The sequence below is a fragment of the Myxocyprinus asiaticus genome, chromosome 29 (genome assembly GCF_019703515.2).
Source record: "Myxocyprinus asiaticus isolate MX2 ecotype Aquarium Trade chromosome 29, UBuf_Myxa_2, whole genome shotgun sequence".
NCBI lineage: Eukaryota > Metazoa > Chordata > Actinopteri > Cypriniformes > Catostomidae > Myxocyprinus > Myxocyprinus asiaticus.
In genome coordinates, this window is record NC_059372.1 from 41,266,258 (window position 1) to 41,292,164 (window position 25,907).

General features: G+C 37.7%; 2 protein-coding genes across 10 annotated transcripts in view; one reads left to right on the forward strand and one right to left on the reverse strand.

The window, feature by feature from the left end:
* Positions 1-15,566, reverse strand: part of LOC127419752 (spermatogenesis-associated protein 2-like) — a 118,640-nt gene extending 103,074 nt beyond the window's left edge. For 6 of the 9 annotated variants that reach the window (XR_007893719.1, XM_051661443.1, XM_051661440.1 and 3 more), the window contains exons 1-3: positions 13,874-14,005; positions 9,979-10,734; positions 3,838-4,939 (exon numbers count right to left, since the gene is read on the reverse strand). Coding sequence is in view for 8 of the 9 variants with exons in the window: in XM_051661443.1 (XP_051517403.1) it covers positions 3,838-4,939; positions 9,979-10,311 (1,435 nt within the window). In the remaining variant the exon portion in view is untranslated. Of the gene's footprint in view, positions 1-2,562; positions 4,940-9,978; positions 10,738-13,873; positions 14,013-15,427 lie in introns of those variants that run through there. The other 3 variants (XM_051661438.1, XM_051661437.1, XM_051661436.1) reach the window with 3 other exon arrangements.
* LOC127419754 (E3 ubiquitin-protein ligase RNF114-like) lies at positions 15,495-25,602 on the forward strand. Its single transcript, XM_051661447.1, has 6 exons — positions 15,495-15,750; positions 22,661-22,811; positions 22,903-23,009; positions 23,552-23,666; positions 24,899-25,006; positions 25,423-25,602. The coding sequence occupies exons 1-6, from the start codon at positions 15,632-15,634 to the stop codon at positions 25,486-25,488; spliced, it is 666 nt and encodes a 221-aa protein (XP_051517407.1). The 5' UTR covers positions 15,495-15,631; the 3' UTR covers positions 25,489-25,602.
* The last annotated feature ends 305 nt before the right edge of the window (positions 25,603-25,907 follow it).

The following is a 25,907-nucleotide window of genomic DNA, read 5'->3' on the forward strand; positions in this document are numbered from 1 at the left end:
ACTGTTTTTAAAAGTGCTAAATGATCGATCAGAGATGTACTAGGACTAAAACTCAGCCCAGAACAGGGCAATGGTGACAACAAATGGAAATATTAGCTAATAATTCTGCTTACTGAAAATACGGAATTATGTTAGATACATTTGCTGCTTACACACTGTCACTGATTACAAACATTTAAAATATTTTAAATTAAAATGGTATTTTTCTAATAGTATTGTCTCTGATTACATCTAAATTTTCTTCTCAGAAATACATATTTAATGGAAGTGCATGCTTATCCAGTTAAATAATAATCATTTACTGATGAAATCAAATCAGACATGTCATTTGACATTAGGATTATATTCCCCCATAGCATTATTATACATAATATTCAGCATTATACTACATAGTAGACTAATATGGCACTCTCATTAAAGCTCTGTTAATTTGAATTTTCTCATGCACTGTCATAGCAGATCAGTCTCGCATGTCTCTCCCACTGCTTCACTTTCAGCCGTACTCATCATACAACACCTGTGGCTGCTAGTGTGCAATCGTATTTTAGAGCTCCTTGTGCTAATGAAGCGATTTCCATTTGTATGCCCACATTACGTAAGCATATGATGTCACGTGAATTGGATAGAACAGACGCTAAAATAATTTTAAAACAATTTTAAAAACCGTCCCATCTCCACAATGCACATTGTCACATTTTTTAACTGCGATGCATCATGCCACGATAAACCGTTACACCCATAGTAACTACCTCTTCAAGCTTCAAAAGAACGCAAAAGTACAATTCAGAAATCTATTAAAATCATTCCATGAGACTCATGATTGTTATGAAAGCATACGGTAAGATTTGATGAGAAACAAACTGAAATCGAATGTACTATTTAGTAAAAATGTTCTACAGTGCGTGTTCATGATAGGGCACGAGAGCAACAGTTCACACAGCCTCCTCACAACATTGGGCCGTTTTGTTTTTTTATCTAAAACACATTTTGTTTATCTACAAACAGGTCCGTCACAGCAATAGCGACAACATAACACAACACAGCTGCACACAAAACAGAGAACAAAACTTACTAAACATGTCTAAAGAGTTTGTAGTTGAAGAACTTATGCATTTCTATGCCCAGCCTTATGTTTTTGAACGGAGTACCTGGAAATCAAACAGAAACAAAGAGGAGGCTACAGGTAGCCACAGTCATATTGTGTCCTAACCTGATGCCAAACGACACACAATAAAAGGTATATTTTCTATGGTAATCAGAATTTTTGTCCTAGCCAGCAGTGACTACCGTGGGAACATTCCATTGATCGCTTGTTTTCTATTTTCTGCATCGCGCAGATAACTCAGTCCACTGTGAACTGGCACTGGTCCAAAAACATTAAAAAAAAATCAATAAATAAATAAGGCTGGGCATAGAAATGCATAAATTCTTTGACTACAAACTCTTCAGACATGTTTGTAAGTTCTCTGGTTTGTATGCAGCTATATTGTGTTTTCTGTAGTTAATATCGCTGGTCGTCCTGTTGAAGCAAAACAAAATGAGTTTTCGCTTGAATGCCCCACCTTGCAAGTGGCAGCGTAACTACTGCTGCTCACATGCAAGAAGCTCTAAAGCTCACGTGCACACTCATGAAGGCGCACAGGAGACCAACGGTCGGTGAAGAGTTTCGCTTAATAATACATTCGATTTCGGTTTGTTTCTTATCAAACCTTATCATATTCCTTCAGAACAAGACATGAGTCACATACAATAATTTATTAGACTTCTGAATTATACTATTGTGTCCTTTTGAAGCTTAAAGAGATAAATCACCACAAACTGCCATTGTATGACATCACTGAGCACAATTTTTTTTTATTTCTCCCTTTGTGTTAAGAAAAAGAAAGACATATGAGGTTATAATAACACAGAGGTGAGTAAACAAAGACTGAATTTAAATTTTTGGGTGAACTAATCCTTATGCATCCCTTATGAAAATTTACCATGGCTTTACTACAGTAACTATAGTTCAACTATTGTATTTGTATTAAAACCATAACTGCAAAATGTAACATGGTTTTATTACAGTACCCGTGTTTTAACCATGATTTTTGTGGTGAATCCATAGTAATACAGGAAAAACTATGGTAAAAAATAAACATTCTGCCCAAAAAACATGGTTAATTTTACTATAGTCACACCATGGTTAATTTGTGGTACACAGTATGTGGTTTTTAAAACCATGGTTCTTAAAACAACCATTGAATATCAAGGTTAAAATATGGTAACTGTAGTAAAAACATGATAATGGTTGTGGTTATAGTTTTACTACAAATACCATAGTTCAACTATGTTTACTGTAGCAAAACCAAGGTTAATTTTCATTAGGGATTAATAAAAGTAAAACTATTTCAGAAAATAAATTCTTTCCATGTAAGGCGCTCCATATATTTCATCCCAAAATAAAAAAAAATATGTGTTGAATAAAGAAATTTACATTTTTTTTTCTTTTAAGTATCACTAAGGTGAAAAATGCAAAAAAAAAAAAAGTGTAATGTGAAAATACATTACAGTAAAACACAATTAAAAGTATCATGGTAGTGTTTGTTGTACTGAATTTAACATGCTTATAAAATAATAATAATAATAATTATGGTCCTAAAAATAGGTTTAATTTCCTTCACGCAAAATATAATTTCTTTTATTTTTTTATTATTTATTATGGGGTTAAACATAACCCAGACATTACTTTGTGAGATTTGCCCAGTAGTAATACTTTAGTTAATGACTGCTCTGTGTACAAACAATCATACATTTACTGTATAATGAATTAATAATCAAATTAACTCATGAAACATAACACATTAATTTTGAAACCGTTTCTGAAGAAAGCCAGTGTAGTAGCATAATAAATGATGTTCATTTTCAATTAATTACACCCTTAACTAAACAGATTGTGATAATGTAAAGAAAAATCTGACTGAGGACGAAAAACTTCTATTGACATACTCATACATGCATTAACTTTGCATTTAATGAGCACGGGCAGTTTCATGGTGCTTGCACAATATGTTAGTGGCCAGAAACGCCCCCTCCTGGTTTTACTTTCAGCAGCATTTTTAACAGCTTAGGCTGACTTCATAGGGGTAAACCCACAAGGCATTTCTTGTCAGGACTCAATGTAGTGACTTAACAACAACTACAGTCTCACAACTGAAACCCCATCCACCTAGGAAAACCAGTCCGCCTCTAGACAAACAGTCTTGCGTAAATGTATAGCGCCACAATTCAAAATATATACTATTTACTTCCAGTGTAATGTTATTTTTTTCTGTTGTTCAAGTTTTAAAAGTTCTTTGATTTAATTACAAGGAGAAGTCTCTGATAAACATTCACAGTTCCAATGCGCTGCATGTTTTCAAACATTGATACTGGATAGATTTCTCTGATCACAGAGCTTTTTCCCCATTTTCTGCTTGCTTCTTGATAAAGTAGAGCTACCGAGGGACAGGAAATGCAGTGCAAGATCACATGACCAAAACCAAACAATTGTCAACTGAGAAAGGAAGCAGAAAAAGGTCAAATAAAAACGGAGGGTGGAAATGCAGAGATAGAAGGTGTAGTGCACAACTGTAGCATTGTTCCTGGTCTATCGATATACGAGGTGAGATATGGTGCTGGATTTGAAATTGAGTTGGTGATTGGGCACAAAGTTATGGCTTTTGCGGGTGCAAACATCACTGGCGTAAAGGTTCATGCACGTGTCGCATGACACCTTGGAGCAGTTCACGCAAGTGTGAGAGGCCCCTGGCTTGTTGCAAAAGCCGCAGCGGGAGCCACTCACACCCAAACGCTCACCTGCGACACTGCTGCCGGAGCTGACCACCGGACTGGCACTGGGACCCACGGATTTACTGGGAAACAGCTTGGTGCTCATCACAGCTTTGTCCAGCAACAGCGAGTGGGACTGGGTGTGGGGAAGTGGGTGGGGATTAGGGTGAGTGTGGGAGTGGGCGTTAGAGTAGACAGACAGCTTCTCCTTCATGTGCATGTAGACGTCCAGAGGGCGGGAAGTTTTCGAGTAATCCTGGAAGCCGCAACAAGGTGCAGGTTCCACGGTGTGGCAGGACGGACACAGGATCATGTCGCACCTCTGGCAAGATGAAAGCGAAGGGCAGCCCATGCCACAGCCTTGGCACTTCATCACGTGCCCCTTCAGAACCCAACTGTCCCGGGCTTCTCGCGGCTCCCGGCTAGGAGGCCTAGAGGGCGTCTGATGCCCACCCAAGCCCCGCTCAGTGTACAAGTCCACCTCATCCAGGGAGGACAAGTGGCAGGAGTATGGCTCGGACGGGGGTGACTGAATAGGGAAGAAGTCGGCGACAGGGCTGTAAGATGTTGGGGCTGCCACGGGGTAAAGCGAGAGGTTAGGTCGGATGATTTCATCCTTTATGTCCTCTTCTGTGTCGACAAATAATGGCTCTTTGCGCAGGCTGAGCGATGTCTTTAGCACTGGCTTGCTGGCTTGGTGCCAGTGTCCTGCACTGTCGGTAACGTCCACCGACTTGTACGGCCGACTGCTTCGCCTGAGGTGGGCGCGTTCGATATCTACTGGCCGCACCGACAGGCGGGCCAAGTCACCTCTAAGGCTATCCTGTCGGCGAAGGGCATCCGCACACCCTGCAGCATCTTCCCTGGTGCTCCTTCTCACCTCAACAGCCTCCAGCTCCGAGGCTGAACCCCGAGACATAGAAACCACCTCAGCAAGTAAACGGCATTCAGCCTGGGTGAGGAGCAGTTCGAAGGCCAACTGTCGAAGGTGGGTAGATCCGCCTGGATGGTCCCTAACATGATACTGAAGTTCCTGGTCTCTTGAATAGCCCATGGAACGCAGCAGTGAATGCAGGTCTGCGTCACATATCACCGATTGCAACTGGTACACATACGGCCCTGTGAATGTCTGCAAAAGCAAAATAAATGTCAGTAAACTCTCAAAGCAAGAGAATTCTGACATGTTTCATTCACGCTGTCTCATATCATATCACACACCAAACCAAGAAACTTTATGATAGAAGATACACTCACTGTGCACTTTATTAGGATCACCTGTCAACCTACTTATTTATGCAATTATCTAATCAGCCAATTATGTGGCAGCAGTGCCGTACATAAAATCATGCAGATACGGGTCAGGAGCATCAGTTAATGTTCACATCAACCATCAGAATGGGGAAAAAAATTAGATCTTAGTGATCTGGACCATAGCATGATTGCTGGTGCCATACGTGCTGGTTTGAGTATTTCTGTAACTGCTGATCTCCTGTGATTTTCACTCACAACAGTCTCTAGTGTTTAATCAGAATGGTGCCAAAAACAAAAAACATCCAGTGAGCGGCAGTTCTGTGGATGGAAACGCCTTGTTGATGAGACAGGTCAACGGAGAATGGCCAGACTGGTTCAAGCTGACAGAAAGGCTACGGTAACTCAGATAACCCCTCTGTACAACTGTAGTGAGCAGAATAGCATCTCAGAATGCACAACACACCAAATCTTGAGGCAGATGGGCTACAACAGCAGAAGACCACGTCGGGCACTTTATTAGGATCATAGTGCTTTATACACTGGCGGCCAAAAGTTTGGAATAATGTACAGATTTTGCTGTTTCAGAAGGAAATTGGTACTTTAATTCACCAAAGTGGCATTCAACTGATCACAAAGTATAGTCAGGACATTACTGATGTTAAAAACAGCACCATCACTATTTGAAAAAAGTCATTTTTGATCAAATCTAAACAGGCCCCATTTCCAGCAGCCATCACTCCAACACCTTATCTAAGGTAATCATGCTAAATTGCTAATTTGGTTCTAGAAAAATCACTTGCCGTTATATCAAACACAGTTGAAAGCTATTTGGTTCGTTAAATGAAGCTTAACATTGTGTTTGTTTTTGAGTTGCCACAGTGTGCAATAGACTGGCATGTCTTAAGGTCAATATTAGGTCAAAAATGGCAAAAAAGAAACAGCTTTCTCTAGAAACTCACCAGTCAATCATTGTTTTGAGGAATGAAGGCTATACAATGCTTGAAATTGCCAAAAAAACTGAAGATTTCATACAAAAGGTGTACACTACAGTCTTCAAAGACAAAGGACAACTGGTTATAACAAGGACAGAAAGAGATGTGGAAGGCCAGATGTACAACTAAACAAGAGGATAAGTACATCAGAGTCTCTAGTTTGAGAAATAGACGCTCACATGTCCTCAGCTGACAGCTTCATTGAATTCTACCCGCTCAACACCAGTTTCATGTACAACAGTAAAGAGAAGACTCAGGGGTGCAGGCCTTATGGGAAGAATTGCAAAGAAAAAGCCTCTTTTGAAACAGAAAAACAAAAAGAAAAGGTTAGAGTGGGCAAAGAAACAGACATTGGACAACAGATAATTGGAAAAGTGTGTTATGGATCTTAACCCCATTGAGCTTTTGTGGGATCAGCTAGACTGTAAGGAGAAGTGCCCGACAAGACAGCCACATCTATGGCAAGTGCTACAGGAAGTGTGGGGTGAAATGTCACCCGAGTATCTGGACAAACTGACAGCTAGAATGCCAAGGATCTGCAAAGCTGTCATTGCTGCACATGGAGGATTTTTTGATGAGAACTCTTTGAAGTAGTTTAAGAAATTCTGAAATTGTTTTTCAAATTGTAATAGTGATTTTTCATGTTATTAATGTCCTGACTATACATTGTGATCAGTTTAATGCCAATTTGGTGAATAAAAGTACAAATTTCTTTCCATAAGAGCAAAATCTGTACATTATTCCAAACTTTTGGCCACAAGTGTACATGCAATATAAAAGTATATAATGCTGTCAGACTCATCATTCATGTGTATAAATAATCTTTATTTTTTAGTTTGCAGCCATCAAGTTAAAATAATGGATTATCCAAAATGCACTACCATACGGTTACTTAATAAACTATTTTGTTGTTGAATTTCAAATGAAAATAACCATATTATGATATATACTGTTATCATGATATACTGGGACTTGTTGTCACAAGGGCTATTTCTCAGTAACAATGAGATTTGGAATCAAAAGTCCAATTGCGCAAATGTGTGTTTTCTCTAGCAATGGCTTTGTACGCTGGTTTCAAATGCCTGGCTCAAAAAACCCTCGTAAATTAGAATATTTTTGTGTGAATTCTACCTGCCAAAGTAAATATTTGTTATAGCTCTTGGGTAAACAAGCGAACCATCACAACATTTGGGCAAGTTATTATGAAGGCAGATTTTTACTGAAAGGTTTACGTGTGTTCTTAACACAAAATTATTTTTCATGAAAGTCAGGTCAGGGCATGTTGTCACATGAGTAAATGTCATAAATTTATAAAATGCATGAATTACAATATTTGTTGGCCAAAACAACATTTTAACATTTTTGGATGTAACCTTTTCAAATTTGTTGTTTCATGACTCATTTTGTGCCTCAAAATTGCTTTACTTTTTAAATTATGCTGAAAAGCCTACAAGAGGCTGTTTAATCTAGGTGTAGATTTAAAGTGTGGTGTAGATTTTGTTTTGGTGGTTGTGATAGTGATCTATCAGCGGCAGGAGATTGTTACATTTTTGCATGCCTCTTGCCAGCAGCAATGAGCTGACCAGTGGTATGAAGTAAATAGTGTTAAAATTGTGGGTTACACTTTACAATAAGGTTCTATAAAAGAACATTAGTAAAGACAACAGCTGATGTAAAATAACAATGAACAATACTTTTACAGCATTTATTAATCTTGGTTAATGTTAATTTCTACGTATACTAGGCTAATACATGTTTAAAATTTCAAGTTGTATAAATTATCATTAGGTAATATTTTATGAACCAACAGTAATTAACAATAAACAATAGTATATTGAAATGAAACATTAACCTAGATAAATGCTGTAAAAATGGTTTTTTAATGGTTAGTTTATTACAGGGTCAGGATTTAAAGGGGGCTTGGGGCAAAAATACCACCGAAATTTACAGAAATGCCCCTGCAATGAGTTCCAGTTGTTTTAATAATAACATCTAACATAGTAACAAATACATACATCGCTGAACATTATTTGTTACACGCCATCTGTCGTGCAGATGAGTTAGTTGCAGATCCTCGCACCGTCTACCTGCACAGAAGGGCACACCGCTTCTCTCGCTCCTTAACAGTTCGACGTCATGTTCAGCACTAAATTTTGTGACCGCTTGCTCCTCTTATTTAAAATAAACTTTCCTTGTGAGTAACACTATGGCTCCCTGTGCTATACTTCTCTGTCCATACGTCTGAAAAACCTCCTCACCTGCTAGAGGCCAAAAAGCGGGATGAATGGATGCTATACTGTATATTTAGTAAGTTAATCAGGTCTGAGAAAACACTAAATATAATGTAACTAAATGCTACAATGTACTTAATAATAATATAAGCAAAAATAATCTGGATATTTTAAATAGCCCTAATGTTAAATAAAATTGTATTAATGATGCAGTAGTACTTATACAGAACATTAACCACTTTTAGTGTATGATTCATAACAGACTAATGTTAATTGTGAAAAGTTTATGTTTTTGGCTTGATTTAATCAATTTGCATGGAGTTGATACGTTTTTTTTAATAATCTCTTTTTATTATATTCATTTTGTAAGCTGTTAATTTAATAGCCAAAATATTTGAAAATACGTGAATGTGTAAAAAAAGTTCATCTGGAATATGTTTCAGTCACAATGCACATAATTATGTGTAGAGCTCATGCGATCATAGAGTTATTGAAACATCTCATTATTTAAATTAACTGATACAATTGAGGTATTTGACAAAAGGATGACAGGTCATTTTATAAGGATAGAAAAAAAAAAAAAACTGCCCTTATAAAGAAACAAAATGCCACTGGAAATCAATTCCATGTGGAAAATATTGACCCTTAATGAAAACGTTCATTTCTGACCCTAGTTTGTTATACAGAATGCATTAATCAATGTTAACAAAATGAATTATACTGTAATGTGTTAGAAAATACATAATATATATAAAATGTTTAATATAGCTGCATATGTGAAATCAGAAGTGTTGCATTAACAGAACTTGCAACTTAATAATATTATAAAGTGTTGGTTATTGTCCGGCAATAACTTTCTATGACATTATTTACTCTACAATGCATCCAACTTAAAATTGTAAAGCTTACTGAATCTGTATCCAAGCCTAGCATTATTTATTCATTTTCACAGAAACTAACGCCCACAGATGAGCTACTGTTGTTTCTGATATTTATTTCTATGGTTATCATTTCTTGCCTTTATAGTCATCGATGTTACTGCATACATACATTTGAAATCTATTTTCCTGTTAACTCCTTGGTGCCCAAGAGGAGGTTTGAATGATATGATTTACAGTACATTGGTAGTGGTGATCTTTGGTAGATTCTGTAAACACCTCAAAACCAGTGGCTATGCCCACACTCACTAAACTAGAAATTAAACATGGTCATCATATGCAATTAGCCAATTAAACACAAGCCCGGAATACATCAGCGGCTCTTAATTCGAAAAATCTGAACTCCCATGCGCTCTTACAACCAGATAATGGAAAAACAAATGATGCACTTTTACAATAATTCACAATGCATTACAATATAAACACTACAAAGAGAAGATTTTTAATTAAACATGAGCATTAATTCATCAACAGTACATCATCAGCGATCACATGTTCTAAATGTCTGGTATTCCGGTAGTCAGTTGAGATGGACATCATAGCTCGTGCAGTGTTTGTTGTTGCGTGGAGCGAGCTCATCTCAACAAAAAGTGTGAAAACGGCTTAGACACACTGGCGTGCACTCTAGACATTTACAAACAACTCAAGATGTACAGGTGTCTCTAATAAAGTGGTCGGTGAGTGTATTTCCATCCTGTATAAAATAATAATCCTCCCAAACATGAAAATTCTGCCATTATTCAGATGTTGACTCACCTTTATGCAACGGAACTCTTTCTTCCATGGAAAGAGCAGCAAGTTGGTACAGATGGTTTCCATTGTTGCAAAGGCCATCTCCAAAGTCTGCAGGTTTGTGCCCCTCTGAGTCCGTAGCGAGTTCTCAGCTATGTCATAGAACCGCACCAAGTGAAAGCGTTGCCCTGGATCCGACTGGTATGAGCCCAGCAGTGCTGTTGCTGTAGAAATCAGTGCCTCCTCAGTCGTAGCTCCTTGCTTGTCTACTCCTCCTTCACCATCTCCTTCCTCAAGCTGTTTCTCCAGAGACACCACATACCTGCGGAACAGGTCTTCTCGCAGCTTGGCATCCATTGGTGGCAGTGGGCTGTGTAGCTTGCAATCTCATCCCACAATTCAGAAGCTTCTTTAGATGGCAGCCCTTGCCATCCCAAGACCTTTCTCCCACTGGACACCAGAAGACCAGGGAGAATGGTGAAGTCTGGTGAGGAAAAATCAGCAAGCGATCATCCTCCAAAGGATTGTGGCAGAACAGGGAATGAATAATGAAAGTGAAGGTGTGCTTGGGATAATTCGGTTGGATGCCTTGCTAAGGGCTATTTTCTGCAGTGGCGGGCATCTTTGGGTGCCTCATTAGCCAAAACGCCTCATGAGGAGCAACATGACATAAGAGGTGGGCTGGATGGAAGAAGTGCTCTCACTGCCAGGCTTTCCCACCTTGCAGTGGGTTCAAGGTCAAGGTTTGTGCATTAAGAACTCCATGTTCACTGCTGCCAGCTGCTGCAACGACATAACAACAATATATCTTTGAATAACAGCAGTGGGCCTCACAACACATTCAGGGAGCAATATAATGAGTGTGGGCTTGTCTCAGTCTCTGCATCTGTGGCTGTGCCACCATAGACCAAATCAGACCATAACACTAAAATGTTGCACTGAAAAATCAAATATTTGTGTTATATGTGGATGTTTGAGTAAACAGTCAATTGTATAAATGGAGTATACAGGTCCTCTATATCAGCAGTTCTGTGGTTCAAATGCTTTCCATATCTTTTGTTGTTGATGTCAAAGGCTGTGTGTCAATTCCAACTCTGTGGAGCTTCATCTGTCACTTGTTAGAAGCTATAGGGTTATTCCATGTCAAATCAAGCTAATTTTAGAAACTTCCCCAGCTGCAATTTTTGATTTTGTTAATATTTTTTCTGAAGGAAGATGAACATAAATATTGTTGAAATATAACATATTGAATACCATGGATCAATATTTACCGAGTAATCTATTCTTTTGTGGGGGGTCAAAATGACAATTTTCACCAGTGATTTGAGCAAAACTACAGGTCAAAAAATAACCTTAAAAAGATGGCAGCGTCATTATTTTATCTTTACACAGAGATTGGTAGGTTTATTACTTAAATCAATTGACTTCTGCACCCCTTGTTGCATTATATGCCAATGATTTGAGTCCAAAAATGGAAAAAAACAAACAATCTTTTCGCTAGGGATGTGCAAGAGTAATCGACTAATCAAGCACTCGTTCTGCACCAGCTATTCGACTATTTAAAACAGTCCACTGTGGGGTGCTGTGGAAGTGTCGTCCAGGTGTTGGATGAGAGAAGAAGATATGATTGTGTCTGTGTTTTGAAAGTAAAGCCTAGTGTAACACTAGCAGTACTTGTAATATTTTTTATTCTTATTGAATTCTACTCTATTGATATTCGGTTTTTGTTGGAGTCATACAGCCCAACAGATGAGGATCTGCTTTTATAATGGAAAGCAAATGTGAAGCGGTACAAGAAACTCTGAAGCTTATCAGACTGGTATTTGTGGTTGTGCTTTAAATCTCTGAACAAGGGCAGAGCGCATTTTATAAAAAGCCAACTTTCACTTTTGTTTTTCTGAATAATAACATGTGAAATTATAAAAATGTGATAGCCTTTATTTAGACTCAGAGTTTATATATGTGCATTACCCTAATCCTGTCAGAATGGGTTTCTGTGTTTCTAAGCTCCAGGTAAGTGCAAATGTTTTTTACTTACATATATATATTTTATTTAGTGTTGTTTTTCCAAAGTTTCTCCGTAAGTATAAAAAAAAATATCTTAATATCCTTTTAGATTCTGGTTCAGAACAAACTTTACTTTCAGTATCTTAATTTTTAAGGCGCAATATGGTTAAATTCCGGAGATATAGGGCGTTTACGCTGATGGCTACCAAAAATCAGCTTACTTAAGAAATCTGACAATGCAAGAAAACCGCGTTTACATGAGATTTGAAATCATCAGGTTATTCTCTGCTTATGACATCAAAAATGTAAACAATCATGCACACAAAACATTCTTTACATCAGATCAGCCACTAGGAACGCCGGTAAAGGTGTTTACATGCAATGCGAAACCAGGGTAATGGGCAAAATCTACGTGTGCAGATCGTTTTTTTGCTCAAATCGCTTATGACATTACCGTGACAAAAGAAAACCGTTTAAGGCAATTAGCTACATGACCACACACAATGGTGGCTTATAAAGCATAATTGGTGTAAGCTTGTGCATGTAAACATGCTGATTGCTGCTCCATCCATAAATTGCTACATTTGACCCATTTTCAATAGTTGAAAACCAAATGTGGGTCACATGGTATGAAGCTAGTTTTTCCTTGTTCAACAAAACAAGGATCTAAAGTACAAATAATATTGAAACTAGAAACAGTCCTTGATTTATTTACAACACCTGTTTCTTCTGAATTCTTTTTGATAACTCTAAAATGATCAATAACACCATGTTGAGCAGGGGACATCTGGTTGAGTGTACACAGAATGACCCTATAGCCAATTAGCCATATGCAAACATGGACAGGTTATGTGACATGCTACCAACCATGAACAAAAATACGCAAGGTAAAATAAAATATGACCACACCTGCACTAAACGCGAACTGAAACATCGATGAATATGGTCTGTGCCGACCACAATGTATTTTTTTTTGTGTGGTAAGTTATTGGCAACCAACAGTATGAAACCACACATATTCAAGAGACATTTAGAAACTAACCCACAAACTATACCTAAAAAAAAGCCTGTTTAGTTTTTCAGATGGTTTTCATAGTATTATTAATAAAGAAGAGGACAGCAGTTCTCAAATACTTAAATCCAGACAAATGTATTCCTAATATAGATACAGATTGTGAGAGAGCTCAGTATAAAGCTGCATGCGTACTGTATGTGCATATGTACAGTTTGGGGACTACAGTGATTCTGAACAGTACAAAGCCAGTGATTTAGATTGACAATTGAGTTCCCCCATATTTACACTGTTTTAACAGAAACTATGAATAAAAGTTGCATTACATACAACAATCTGAAAGGACAGTCATTTGAACATTCATCCTTCAAACAGAAATCCCATCAATAAATATGACAATACATGCTGTCACCTCGAGCTGCTGCAAGAATAATAACACAAGACAAGCTTTACATCTACATATTAAGAGACATCAACATCATCATCATCATCTCAACATATCCCACTCACAACACCTAACTGAACAGGGGAAGTATGACAAATGACATCTACGCCCATCATGGTTCACAGAGAAGGTGGTAAAGTGTTAATAATTAACATTATGTGTCTGCATTTCACTGCAACAGTGACATAAACAGTGACGTGTGTCAGCCACGACGCTAATCTGACAGTCTGCCTGTGAATATATCTGTCAAAGCACCCGTCAGTCCGATATGATCTCTCAAACAGGTTCCGTTAAAGAGACAGTCAATCATTTTCTCTGAATCTTTAAACATCATTTATGACAGCCATAGGAAGCAGTTAGCAAAGCACTGCTAACATTAGCGCAGCTGCAGGGCCCTTTAAACCCACACACGCAACACAGATCAACCGTACACCATTCTCCCATTACTGCTCTACCTGTGTCGATCAAAATAAGACTTTCATCGAAACATGCCCGCTCAGTGTCATGTAGCGCTGGGCAGCATCATTAACGAGCCACTCTCTTCACCAGCAGCATCCAACGCCTCTTAACATCATGTTCCGCTGGAAATCCCCACTGCCGCACTGCGCATGCGCCACAAGACCTCTCTTCCTGCGCGCTCCCGCGGCCAGAACTGGCGCTGTGATGTCCGATTCATTACAGAGAGTCGGCTCGGTTAAATGATTCGATTCATTAGAGTCAAATGTCTTCAGAATAGAACACTAGCTTGTTTGCACTACACTCAAGGGCGTAGAGGGGGTTGTTTTCATTGATCATGGTATAAATACTGGGGGGTTGTACTTGTACTTGCTTGTTTTTATTATTGGGTGGGGGGTACATAGTGGTGGTGAAGGGGGGTTACCTCCCCCAAGAATCTACGCCCCGGACTACACTGTATACTGCATGCTATTAAATATAGTAGATTAAATAGCATTATTGCGCGATTAACGTTATGAACGGTGCTACATTATTGTTTCATGGCCTCATTACGTATAATGTGAGTGTCTTAATTTAACAGAGCACAATAGTCTGGTATCGGAAGTAAAAATCCCATTTATTTTTTCCAAAGCAGAATAGATCTTTAATGGTAAATTATACACTTTTAAAAACAGGCTACCATGAGCTCTGATGTTGTTTATCTATGCAAGCTTCTGGTCATCAGGCCGCATTATTTCTTCCTCATTTATAAAAAATAATAGTGTTTATTAATGGAATTTCCGATGAAGAACTACACTTCCCATGATCCTGAAGGAAAACGATCGACCAATCAGAGGATCGTGGCCAAAAAATAAATAAATCAAACGCACCATGCAGCAACCGCCCAAGACGCACTTATATATTTAGCATATATCTGAATATTCTGTAATAAAATTAAAACAGAATGTTCATTCGAAATGCTTCATGGGATTGTAGTGAATCCCTAATTGCCTGTGTAGTTAACACACAGCTTTGTCTTTTTGTCAGATTTTTAAAGACTCTTTTTGCTTCAAAACACAGTTAGTAATGTTGCGATACGCCTCAGAACCGGATGGTTTGGTTCATTGCTTCTTTAATGAAGGATTTGATGAAATTCCAATGGGGAAATTAATGGGGAAAATACTTCCGGATCCAAAACGGCTGGGAAATGGGCAGGCACTGTTGCGCTCTATTTTGTGTTAAAATACTGATTTATTTATTTTATTGATTTAAATATTTCTGTTATGAGTTTGGTGCTGCCACTCCAGACCCTGAGTTTTTATTTATTTGTTTATTTTGCCAGATATTTCCTACCAGCTAAATCATCATCATCATCATCATCATCATCATCATACCTGCTTTAGTTTTTTCGGCTTCAGTCGATTGAGTCACAAGCGCTTTTCGAATCGGTTCGTTCAAAACATTAAAAAGAACCGGTTTAACAGAACGATTCTTTCGTTATTCGGACATCACTAGCCTGAACGCGACCAAAACACTACTTTAAAAGACAACACAGACTTGAAACAGAGATATACCTGCACTCATTCGTTTACTCTGGATGTCCTCTTAGCATAATTTCCTCCATGTGCAGTCAGGTAGGGCTGTATTAATGTAATCACTCGTGTGTGTTGTGTACGGTGAATGTTGTGGGATCAGCTGAGTTATCGCTCCTCCCATCCGCTTCAGTGTTACAGTGAATCTCACCGGAGTTCAAGAACACGGAACACAGATCAGCAGACATGGCCATGCTCAAAACAACCCAGCAAACAGATGCAAACGATGCCGGAGATGGTCAGTTTGTGTGTCCCGTGTGTCTGGAGATATTTCTCTGTCCGATGACCACACAATGCGGACATACGTGAGTATCTTTCAGATCTAGTGCCTTACAGCAGTAACTCCTCCATTGACATGCTGATTAGTTTGTATTTCGATTGTAATCCAGTTGCTCAGTAAAACATATATAATGCTTGCATGGAATGTTATTAAATATTAGTATGTTTGTGTCGAACAATGTTTCAGAAGTGTAGTTGTGATTTGAGTTTCGCAGCTGACATAAATAGGTTACTTTCAGTTTTGCTTCTCGTGAAGAAAACTTTGCAGTGTGGACTTCTGGGAGATGTAGTGCTTAGTCGTTTGTTATGGCTGTGCTTGAACGAGCTTTAGATCCACTGTGCTGGATGGCTTGTGATATATGTGTAGTTGACACACAAATTTATAGTGTACTTTTTAAATCAACATTGTATTTGATTTTTGGTTAAAATTTAAATGGATATGTAATGGAAAGTGTATATCTTAGGTCCTAAACTGGTCTCCATTTATTTTAATTTCAAATTGTTTACTAGTGGGTCAGTCCATCTCAAATGGTCCAATTTGTTTTTTTTTTTGGAATGATTACCTCTATGTATTGGTATTGCAAAACCACCAGTTTTTTATTTATTTTTATTTTACTTGGTTTAACCAGGACAGCCATCTTTGTGTCATGGCACATGACAAATTGTGGTTATACAGCTGTTTACGGAAACCTCAATATCTCGGCTCAGGATGGTCTTCGCTCCTTGGAACAAAAACTGATCTCTAGAGCACATTACAAGATACATGTACATATATATACATTATGCTCATTCTTGTTCCTTAGACTTAGAACTTAAGTGCTAATGTAATGCTCAAGATTGCTCAAAGTTCCACTTTTAGTGTCAATTTATAATGGGAAGTGTTTGAGCCTCAGTCTTAATTTTTTTAAGGGGGTACCTAGGTAAGTATAGTGTGCATGCAGAATATTTCAGGTTTGAGACTTCTCTTTTTTTTTTATTTAATTTTTTTATGGGGGCGAGAAAGTGAACTTTTTTTTTAAATTCTCCTCACTTTCAGGTTGAATATCTCTGGTGGGGGACCAGATAGGAGTCTGAAATTTTCTCAGAAATAAGTCCTCTATAGTAGCATGAGATTCCCCTTACAAAAATTGAGAGTTCGCTGCAAATTGTCCATTGTTGCCAAAGGTTTGCCAGAGGTTCACCACTAACGGTGAAGAGCTACAAACTTCTGGCAAACATTTAAGGCAAATCACAAGCTCATTTACATGTGAAAATAACAACTAGCAAATTTGTGGCTAGTTTCGATTTTTTTGTAAGGGTCCACTGGTTACAGAGCTAAGGCTAGTAGAAATCTGTGGAAAAGCCTACTTTATTCATGCATTTTGAGAAATGAACAGATGTAATATAAGCATAACAAATAATAAAAATGAACAGTATTTTACAGTAATTATGTTTATGACTGACATACAATAGATATGCTTGTCAGTGAGGTCTAAAATGTAATACAAGTGTTAAAATGTATCACACCTTTAAGTTGTAAACTCAGGGGTTGGGCAGTGTTTCCAGTATCACATTCCAGCAATGACGCTCCACTGCTACTGAATCTACAGGGCTAGTGAATACACAGAAAAAGTAATGTTTTTATAAGAAAAGTTGTGATCTTGCTGTCTAAAATGAATGCAATGCGAAGTATAAACTCCGCTTTGTATTAAGTTGTCCTCTCGGGATGCACGCAAAAACAGCGTGACAAATGAAGTGCGATTCATGAGAAAATTACTCTTTTTGAACTGGTTCTTTTAAATGGTATTTTAAAAGACAAACTCACGAGTAACTGTACGTTTCCACTAGCTTGTTGTGAGCGAAAGTGAGCGAGCGTTTTCAATTAATTCCTATGGAAGCCAAGTGCCACGCTTGCGAAGTGGATTGTGGGATTGACAGCAGGGCGGAGCAAGCTGTTCCCTAGCGTTGTGAGTGGCAATGAGCGGATTTCTATTGCGCCAGACTGTCAGTCCAAATGAGATTTTTTTGTATATCTAATTGGAACGCAATGACATTGTGTCATTCCTCAAAAAACATCATGGAGGGAAATGGAATAGAGATTTTTAGCTTATAACATGGCAATGTGTAGCTACGCCGCTGGATTATGCGTTATGAGGCAGCGGCAGAGACGGGGGAGGCTGGCATGCGCTGCTTTATTTTGTGCTGCCATCTCCGCTGGTATCATAGTTCAGAGTGGTCCAGACAGACTAGCAGTGACTGGTGGACTAGTGTGGTAGCCACCTTTAATGAAATAATGTGGCTGTTGAACTTCAGAATGCACGCGGTATGATTCCATTAATAATATTCTTAGATAGACCAACACTCTGCCACCACACAGCTTATTTCCGCTGTTTCCTTCAACAATGTGTGACGTATAACATGTCTTTACATAGCGTGAAAAAGTGACATACGGCAAAAAGCCGCTTGAGATCTGATCAGAGTGATCAGACTGAAACAGACTTCCAGAAATGTGATTAGAATAGGATTTCAAACCACATATGAATGTAGCTTGAAACTTATTTGTAAATCGTATTTCATGTGATTTTTTTATTTATTTTTTGCTATTCAGACTTGTTAACATTGCGAACGGTGCAACATTATTGTTTCATGACCTCATCATGTATAATGCAAGTGCCATAATTCAACAGAGCACAACAGTCTGGTTTTGACAGTAGAAATCCCATTAATTTTTTTCCATAGTGGAACTTATAATCCTTTAAAAACAGGCCTACCATGAGCTCTGAGGTTGTTTATCTATGTATGCTTCTGGTCATCTGGCCGCATTATTTCTTCTTCATTAAAAAACATCTTTCCAAACAGTGCGATTAAACTTTGCAAGAGGTCGCACTGGTACGACTTTAAAGTTGGCCGACTCTCTGATCCAAACTTTCCAAAAGCAAAACGAAACAGTTCTACCTGGATCAGTCACAACGCAGAGCATGTGTGATTACACGTGGACAGGTCTCAAGCTCTCAGCCACACAGATTATCAAAGACTGCATTCCAAACGGCATAACTCACTCTACGAAGGGCACTTTCAAGGGAGAACAATCATGATAGTCATGCTGTAAGATAATTTCCAATAAAAATCACTTTAAAAGGGAGTTCCAAATGACCCTTATTTTTGAGCCCTGCACCTTTTAGCCTTTCAAAGCTCTCACAGTGGATGGTAAAGTCTTTGAAGGGAATAGGACATAAGGATGATAACTTCAGAATAGTGTTGTCAAAAGTACTTTGGTACCAAGTCGATACTATAATTAAAAAAGATGTAACGATACCAGTGTTTCTGTAGTACCAAGCACCGACTCAATCTGGTACCCAGTGCGCAGTATGACTGACACCCAACAGGTTTAGAATGCTAATTTTGAGCACGTGCTGTTACTCCTTACACTGAAATGGACAACTGATCAAATTAAAATCGTGACATGTCCTAGTGTGATTTATTAAACTGCTAAAGGCTGCAATCTTAGTTTGGAAGAGATGCGTACTTTGAATGAATGTATAAATCTGACCGCTCGTACATATTGAGAATATTTCACAACATGTTGTATCAGATGACAGAGCAGAGCACTTATCTACTGTGAACCACGCAGCACATGTAAACTATATATTTATTTAATTAAATCACAGCATTTGCACTTTAATCTCAACTCAACTTTATTTATATCGCATTTAAAACATCAGAGTTGACCAAAGTGCTTCACAGTAATACAGTTTAAAACATAAAATTTCAAAATTACCACATACACAAACACATATGTAATCTAAAATACAAACACTCCAAAACTGTGTCCTACATTTCATTTGTCAGACTCAAAGGCTGGTGTAAAGCGATGAGATTTCAGACGTGACTTAAAAGTCTCCGTGTCGCAAACTGTTTCTCCGGAAAGTGAAGATTCCAGGAAAAAATACACATTATAATAAAGCACGTTTCAAAATATAAGCTAGAGCCCTAAAATTGAGGAAACTGTGACAGAAATATACTAACAACTGTATAGTAAAATGTAATATTCACTGTAACAATAATAATAATAAAGAAGCAATATATCCCAAGCAAGAGTGCTGCTGAATAAAACTTTGGCCAAAAAAATAGTTTCACTTGTTAAAAGTTTTAAGAATGAACTGATTAGACACCATTTTGATGATGAAATTAAATTAAACTAAAACATGGAGTTCTGGAAAATAGTGTTGTCACGGTACCAAAATTTCAGTAGTTGGTACCGATACCAGTGAAATTTCATGGTTCTCGATACCAATTTCGGTACGACAGCATAAATATGCTAATGTGACAATGTGCTGCTGAACACACCTGTTTAGCCTATTTAAAAAGTGACTTCTCAGTGTAAATGTTAAATTAAAAGAAATGCATGTTTGCTACAAGTGTTTCTCAATCAATGATGCATTGCTTAAGTGTTTTTAAGTAGCTCCCTACTGAAATCTGTTTTATTCTTTACCAAATCCTGTTTTCCTTTTTGTTATTATTATAATTTTTTTTCCAGTAGTGTTGTCAGAAGTACCAAAACTTCGGTACCAAGTCAATACACTACTTCAGAATTGAACACACCCATAAACAGCACTGCGAAAAGATGGGTTGCGGATTCGGCATTGATTATTTATTTAAAACCTCTATGAAAATGTGTCTGTGATTAAACTAGTTTTAAAAAGGCATTGTTTGTCTTCAGATGACTGTATTTTAATCAGTAAGAACTAATTTCCGATGTCAAAGTATTTTAATTTAGCCTAACATAAAAAAGGGTGTTAACGTTTTACAGATTACTTTTGTAATGTCAGTACATTTACAAAATTTCAGTTGACAGAATGTGCATTTTTTATTGGAAATGTACTTATTTTTTAATATTATTAGTTTTTGTCCATATAATTTTCATTTTATATGGACCCCCCACGGTGCGACCAACTCAGGTGCTGGTTTGACCATCTGTAGAACTTGGTGGAACCGGTGCTACCGGTCCCAAATTTTAGTCTGGAGCCCTGATTTGACTCACTGAACTGAAGTTATCATTACATTCAGAAATGAAGCAAGAGCTGTTTTGTATACTTCAAATTTGTGAAATGAAAGATCATGGTGCGTTCATGTCGTGTTGGAATTAATGTAATTATTCATGTTCATGTCAGCAGTTTTTCGTTTCTAAAGGCCTGTTCACACAAAATCCATGATGAATTTATGAGACGAACTTCCGACGAAAGGTCTATTCACACCGAGACTGTTATAAATTAAATGAAAAACTCACAAATTTCACCCCAGTACAGTAGGCGGCGCTGTTGCTGTTCTGCAAACATGTTTATTCTAGTTTCCTGCCCAGACCCTTCAGCATTCAGCTGTCAATGCTAGAAATTAATGTATTGAACGCTGTTAAAGCATTTATTTACCTAATTTGGCATAACTGTTTTATTATGTTCTTTCCATGTACTTGGTGCATTTAGAGGAATATAGAATCTGTTTTTATGCAAGTGTGATGAATAAAGAGCACTGTTGCATATTTATATTTGCACATGTATTTGGCTACGAGTATATCCCAAACAAACTGCCGAACCCAACTCCTCTTTTTGTAATGCCTGGATAAAGTAACACAAGTTACAGTTTTATAAATACACGCTAAATAATGTACATAAAGAACAAAAGTATAGTATACAGTCTTTTCTGTACTTAATTATTGCATATTTGTATTGAATTCAGGGTTTCTTGTGCATGGTTAGAAAAGAGCACCATTACAGGAATACTTGGTTATATTATCCTTCCAATAAAAATAGCAGTGAGGCTCTGCAATTTGTTTGTCTACAGAAAATTATTGCATGTAAAGAGTCTTTTTATGGGATGTTTTACTACAAGCTATGTCCAAACTAATTGCTGAACCTCGCTGCTATTTTTAATGCCATGAGAATATAACAGGCACAGTGATATACATATTACATAATGTACATTAAGAAAAAACATCAAATATAATATAAAATTGGAGGTAGCAAATTACAATATTCTAAAAAGAAAGAATGTGTTTACAGCTTCTGTATTATTTATTTACTGCATATTTGCATTGAATTCAGAGTTTTTGTGCATGAGATGGGTAAAAGTGCAAAGCACTTGTGTTTGGCAGTTGATTAGCGCCACCAACCGTTGGATTGAGCAGCTGCAGCGACTCTAGCTTGTATCTCATTGGTCAGTCCGTTGTAAGAAAAAAGTTCGATGAAGGCGTGAACGCTTATTTCTAGTCGGAATCTCGTTATTCCGACAAGATGTGAGCGCACCATCAGTATCATTACTAACAAGTTGTTCGTATGACAACGTGATGTTTAAGAAACATTTGCAACAGTAACTGCTGTACTGATTTTGTTATATAAATGGCTCAACGGGGGCACCCCCGCTGCAGAAACAGAAATCTGTAGTGAACACTGGGGTGGGGACAGGCCAAAAACTATTACCCAGATAGCCTACAGATAGTACATCTGTTTCAGATCTTTTCTTCTGGAAAGCATCACAATCTAATTAACATCTGCTAAACATCTTAAAAAGATCAGATTGAAAGACTTTCTAAATAATAAACATCTCAAAGACATCTGCTAAACGTTTATTTGACATCCAAGAGGGAATGTTTTAGATGTATTGCAGATGAACAAACAACCTAAAAAACTATGTCTTCCAGATGTAAACACACACATCAAATAGACGTCTGGGAGATGTACGTGTGCTATCAGGGAAAATAAAAAATTAAAGAAAGTTATTTGTCTTTAGAAAATCAGTTGGCTTCAGCTTTTCATTGTAAAAGTCATTTTTACATGTGTATATGAGGGACACAAATTGCATCCGTTTTGTAAAATTACACATTCAACATTAAGACCCAGTGCTCTTAATCTTTGAAAACCTGTTATGTAACATTGTTAAAATGTCTCCCTCTCTTCTGGTTAGATTCTGCCAAAGTTGCCTTCAGGAATGCTTGCGGCCTCAGAAACCAGTGTGTGCAGTCTGCAGGTCTGATCTGCATCAGTGGACTAAAGCAGGTCATTTGGAGGACTTGATTGACAAATCATTTGGGCCATGCAAAGGCTGTGGAAATGAGGTGAGTATGTAAATGATGTTATAATACTGTGCACTAATGTTTATAGATGGTCCTAACTGAAAAACGTTTGTCTTTCACAACCCTTTGGTAGGTTCCTTTGTCCCAGATGAGACATCACACAGGGACCTGCTCCAAATATCAAGACTATATCAAGGAGGGTATGAAGTCCATTTCCCAGAAGCAGCCTTCCATTGTCAGGTGATATAACTGTACATACACATACATTTGCCCCAGAAAGCATCACACTAATAAATGACTAAATGTCTTTGCGATATTTAAAAGTCTTTTCTAATGCTAGACTTTTCTTAGTCTGACTAATCCCAAGATGCTTTTTAGTGAATGTGTGGAGTTAGTTCAGGTGTTGTTCGTCACATTAACTATGGACATGTTCCAACATTTGACAAAGTGTCCTTCGACTTGACTTTATTTGCAACAGTATATTGATCTTTTTAACATTTAAACCTAACAAACTTCCTTGTGAAATGTTTTGTTTGAAAAGTATGTTTCTTTCAAATAAATGCCACTGTGATTGATATTTTGGTCTCTAACGCCATGACAATCAGTCTTTTTAAGTGTGGCGTAAATGTCCAAATAGTTTTTCGGGGCACTGTCTATTGTATTGTATATATATTTCCATTTTGAAAAAAATAACCCCAAACAAACCTTTAATCACAATACGCTAAATTAGCAGGGATTATGTTACCCATTTTCAATTGGTTCTTGTTCCTTCTTTTCTTTAGTTCAGTGCCGAACCGCTTCACATTCACCTGTCCCTACTGTAACCAGAGGAACTTTGACCAGGACGGTCTAGTGGAACACTGCACCTCAAAACACAGCCACGACCCTCATCCAGTGGTGAGGCCTTCTTTAGGTTCAATTGTAAACTGGACTGAACAATGACTGTATAGCACTGGGATAGTTAAAGGGATAGTTCACCCACCGATATTTCACCACTTACCTTATTTTGTCATTAGATCCATGTTTTACTTTGGAATTACGCTTTAAAAATGTACAAGGATGTACTAAAGTTTTACTGTTCTACCAATAAATAATTTCCATTTAACATGGATTGGATCTGTTCATCACATGACAGGCCAACATTTTAAAGAGAGCCACAATGAAAGATAAATAGAAGATACAAAGAAAAAATAACTAAATATGATAACATGATGATTGATATGGAAAAAAAGGTTATTTTGTACTTCTAAAACATTTTTGCACTTCTTTTTTTGCTGTTCAAAACAACAGAATTCACATTTTATATGTATGTACTGTATATGATAAAACATTACAGCTAAGTGCATTCACTCCTAAAATCCAACCAAAAGTTCAGTTTCAGGCAGCAGATGATGTTTGGAACACTCAACATGTTTGGCAGACATGGGACAATGGATATCAGTACATAGATTCAGAATTTATAATGTATCATTTTATTGTAACATGGTTGGCAGTGATTGGATGATGCTGGCCATTACATTGAATCAGAATTATTTATGCTAATTTCTGATGTAATGTCTGTAACATCTCAACATGAATAACCAACACTCCTGAAAAAATAATAAACAATTTGATGAAAAAAAAATCAGACTTTCTGTAGCTTGGTATTTGCATGAAATGGAAAATGCATACAGAAGTCATGCTCGGGTCTCACGAGGGCATAATAGATAATGGATACTGCCGTTCAGAACGCTACAGGGCGCTGCTTGCACACACACCGCTGACTGAAGCGCTGAATCCAGACTTTATTTTCAAATGCAGCCTTTTAAGGTTTAGTAATTGCACAAGGTCATATCTTAATCTTAATTCAATCAATCATGCAGCATTAATGGATATCATACCGATGTCTCAGAAGTCCAAGTGTACTGGCCTGAAAGCATTTTGAATGGTTTCTCTCATTATGTAACCTATACGTAAGTGCCGTTTTCACAACTGTCATGTCCGTTTATGGCGGAAACATCGGTGCATCCCTAGTAATAATAAGATTTCTATTAGTAGTGTGGCATAATAATGGCACCTTGTAGAGTTGAGCTGAGCCTAGTCAAATTATGTAGTAATCTCAGTGTAATGTCACTTCTCCACTCCTGCAGGTGTGTCCAATCTGTGCATCCATGCCCTGGGGTGACCCGAATTACAGGAGTGCCGACTTCTTTCAGCACCTCAAAATAAGACATGCTTTTTCTTATGATACTTTTGTGGTAAGTAGGTTGAAACATTTCCATGTTCTGGTTTTCCAGTGTTAAAACAAGATAAAAAAAAAAACACTAGGCACTTTCACACATGAAACCGGTCAAATTGCTGTAGAAATTCCCGGATTGCCTTTTCTGGTAAATGTACCATATCGGCTGTTCACAAATGCAACAACTTTCCATCTTTTATCCGTTTTGCTACCATTCACACATCAGCACCAAAATGCTATTAAACTCTGTGATGTCATTTGCCAGATATGACCTTCAAACTGTCAATTTGTTAAGATGATCACTGTCTGTTCCTCGTTCGTGAAGGAGGCTAGTTATTTTATCACGAGTTACTGAATCACTTACTGTTCCTTTAAGCTGTTGACAAATGACTTCATTACTTTTTTTTTAAAATCCCCTTCTCTTTATTTTCTCAGGATTATGCCACCGATGAGCAAGCCATGATCCAGGAAGCATTGCAGCGCTCTCTCATGGATAACTGATGTGAGGAACACATGAACCTCAGGCTAAACTAAAAGCAGTAGTTCACCCAAAAAATGAAAATTCTCTCATCATTTACTCACCCACATGCCATCCCAGATTTGTATGACTTCCTTTCTTCTGCTGAACACAAATGAAGATTTTTAGAAGAATATCTCAGCTCTGTAGGTCCTGACAATGCCAGTGACTGGTGACTAAAACTTTGAAGCTCCAAAAAGAATATAAAGGCAGCATAAAAGTAATCAACATGACTTCAGTGGTTTAATTAATGTCTTCTGAAGTCTTCATGTTGGTTTTGGGGGAGAACGGACCAAAATGTAACTCAATTTCGCTGTCTCTAGGCATCATCATGATTTCAGGCTTAATTACACTTCCTAGTGCTTGACACATGTGCAGAGCACTAGATGGCGCTAGGAAGTGT

Coding starts and splice junctions, on each gene's coding strand:
- LOC127419754 (XM_051661447.1), top strand. CDS start 15,632: ATGGCCATGCTCAAAACAACCCAGCAAACAGATGCAAACGATGCCGGA. Junction 22,812..22,902: donor GCAAAGGCTGTGGAAATGAG/GTGAGTATGTAA, acceptor ACCCTTTGGTAG/GTTCCTTTGTCCCAGATGAG. Junction 23,667..24,898: donor GCCACGACCCTCATCCAGTG/GTGAGGCCTTCT, acceptor CCACTCCTGCAG/GTGTGTCCAATCTGTGCATC.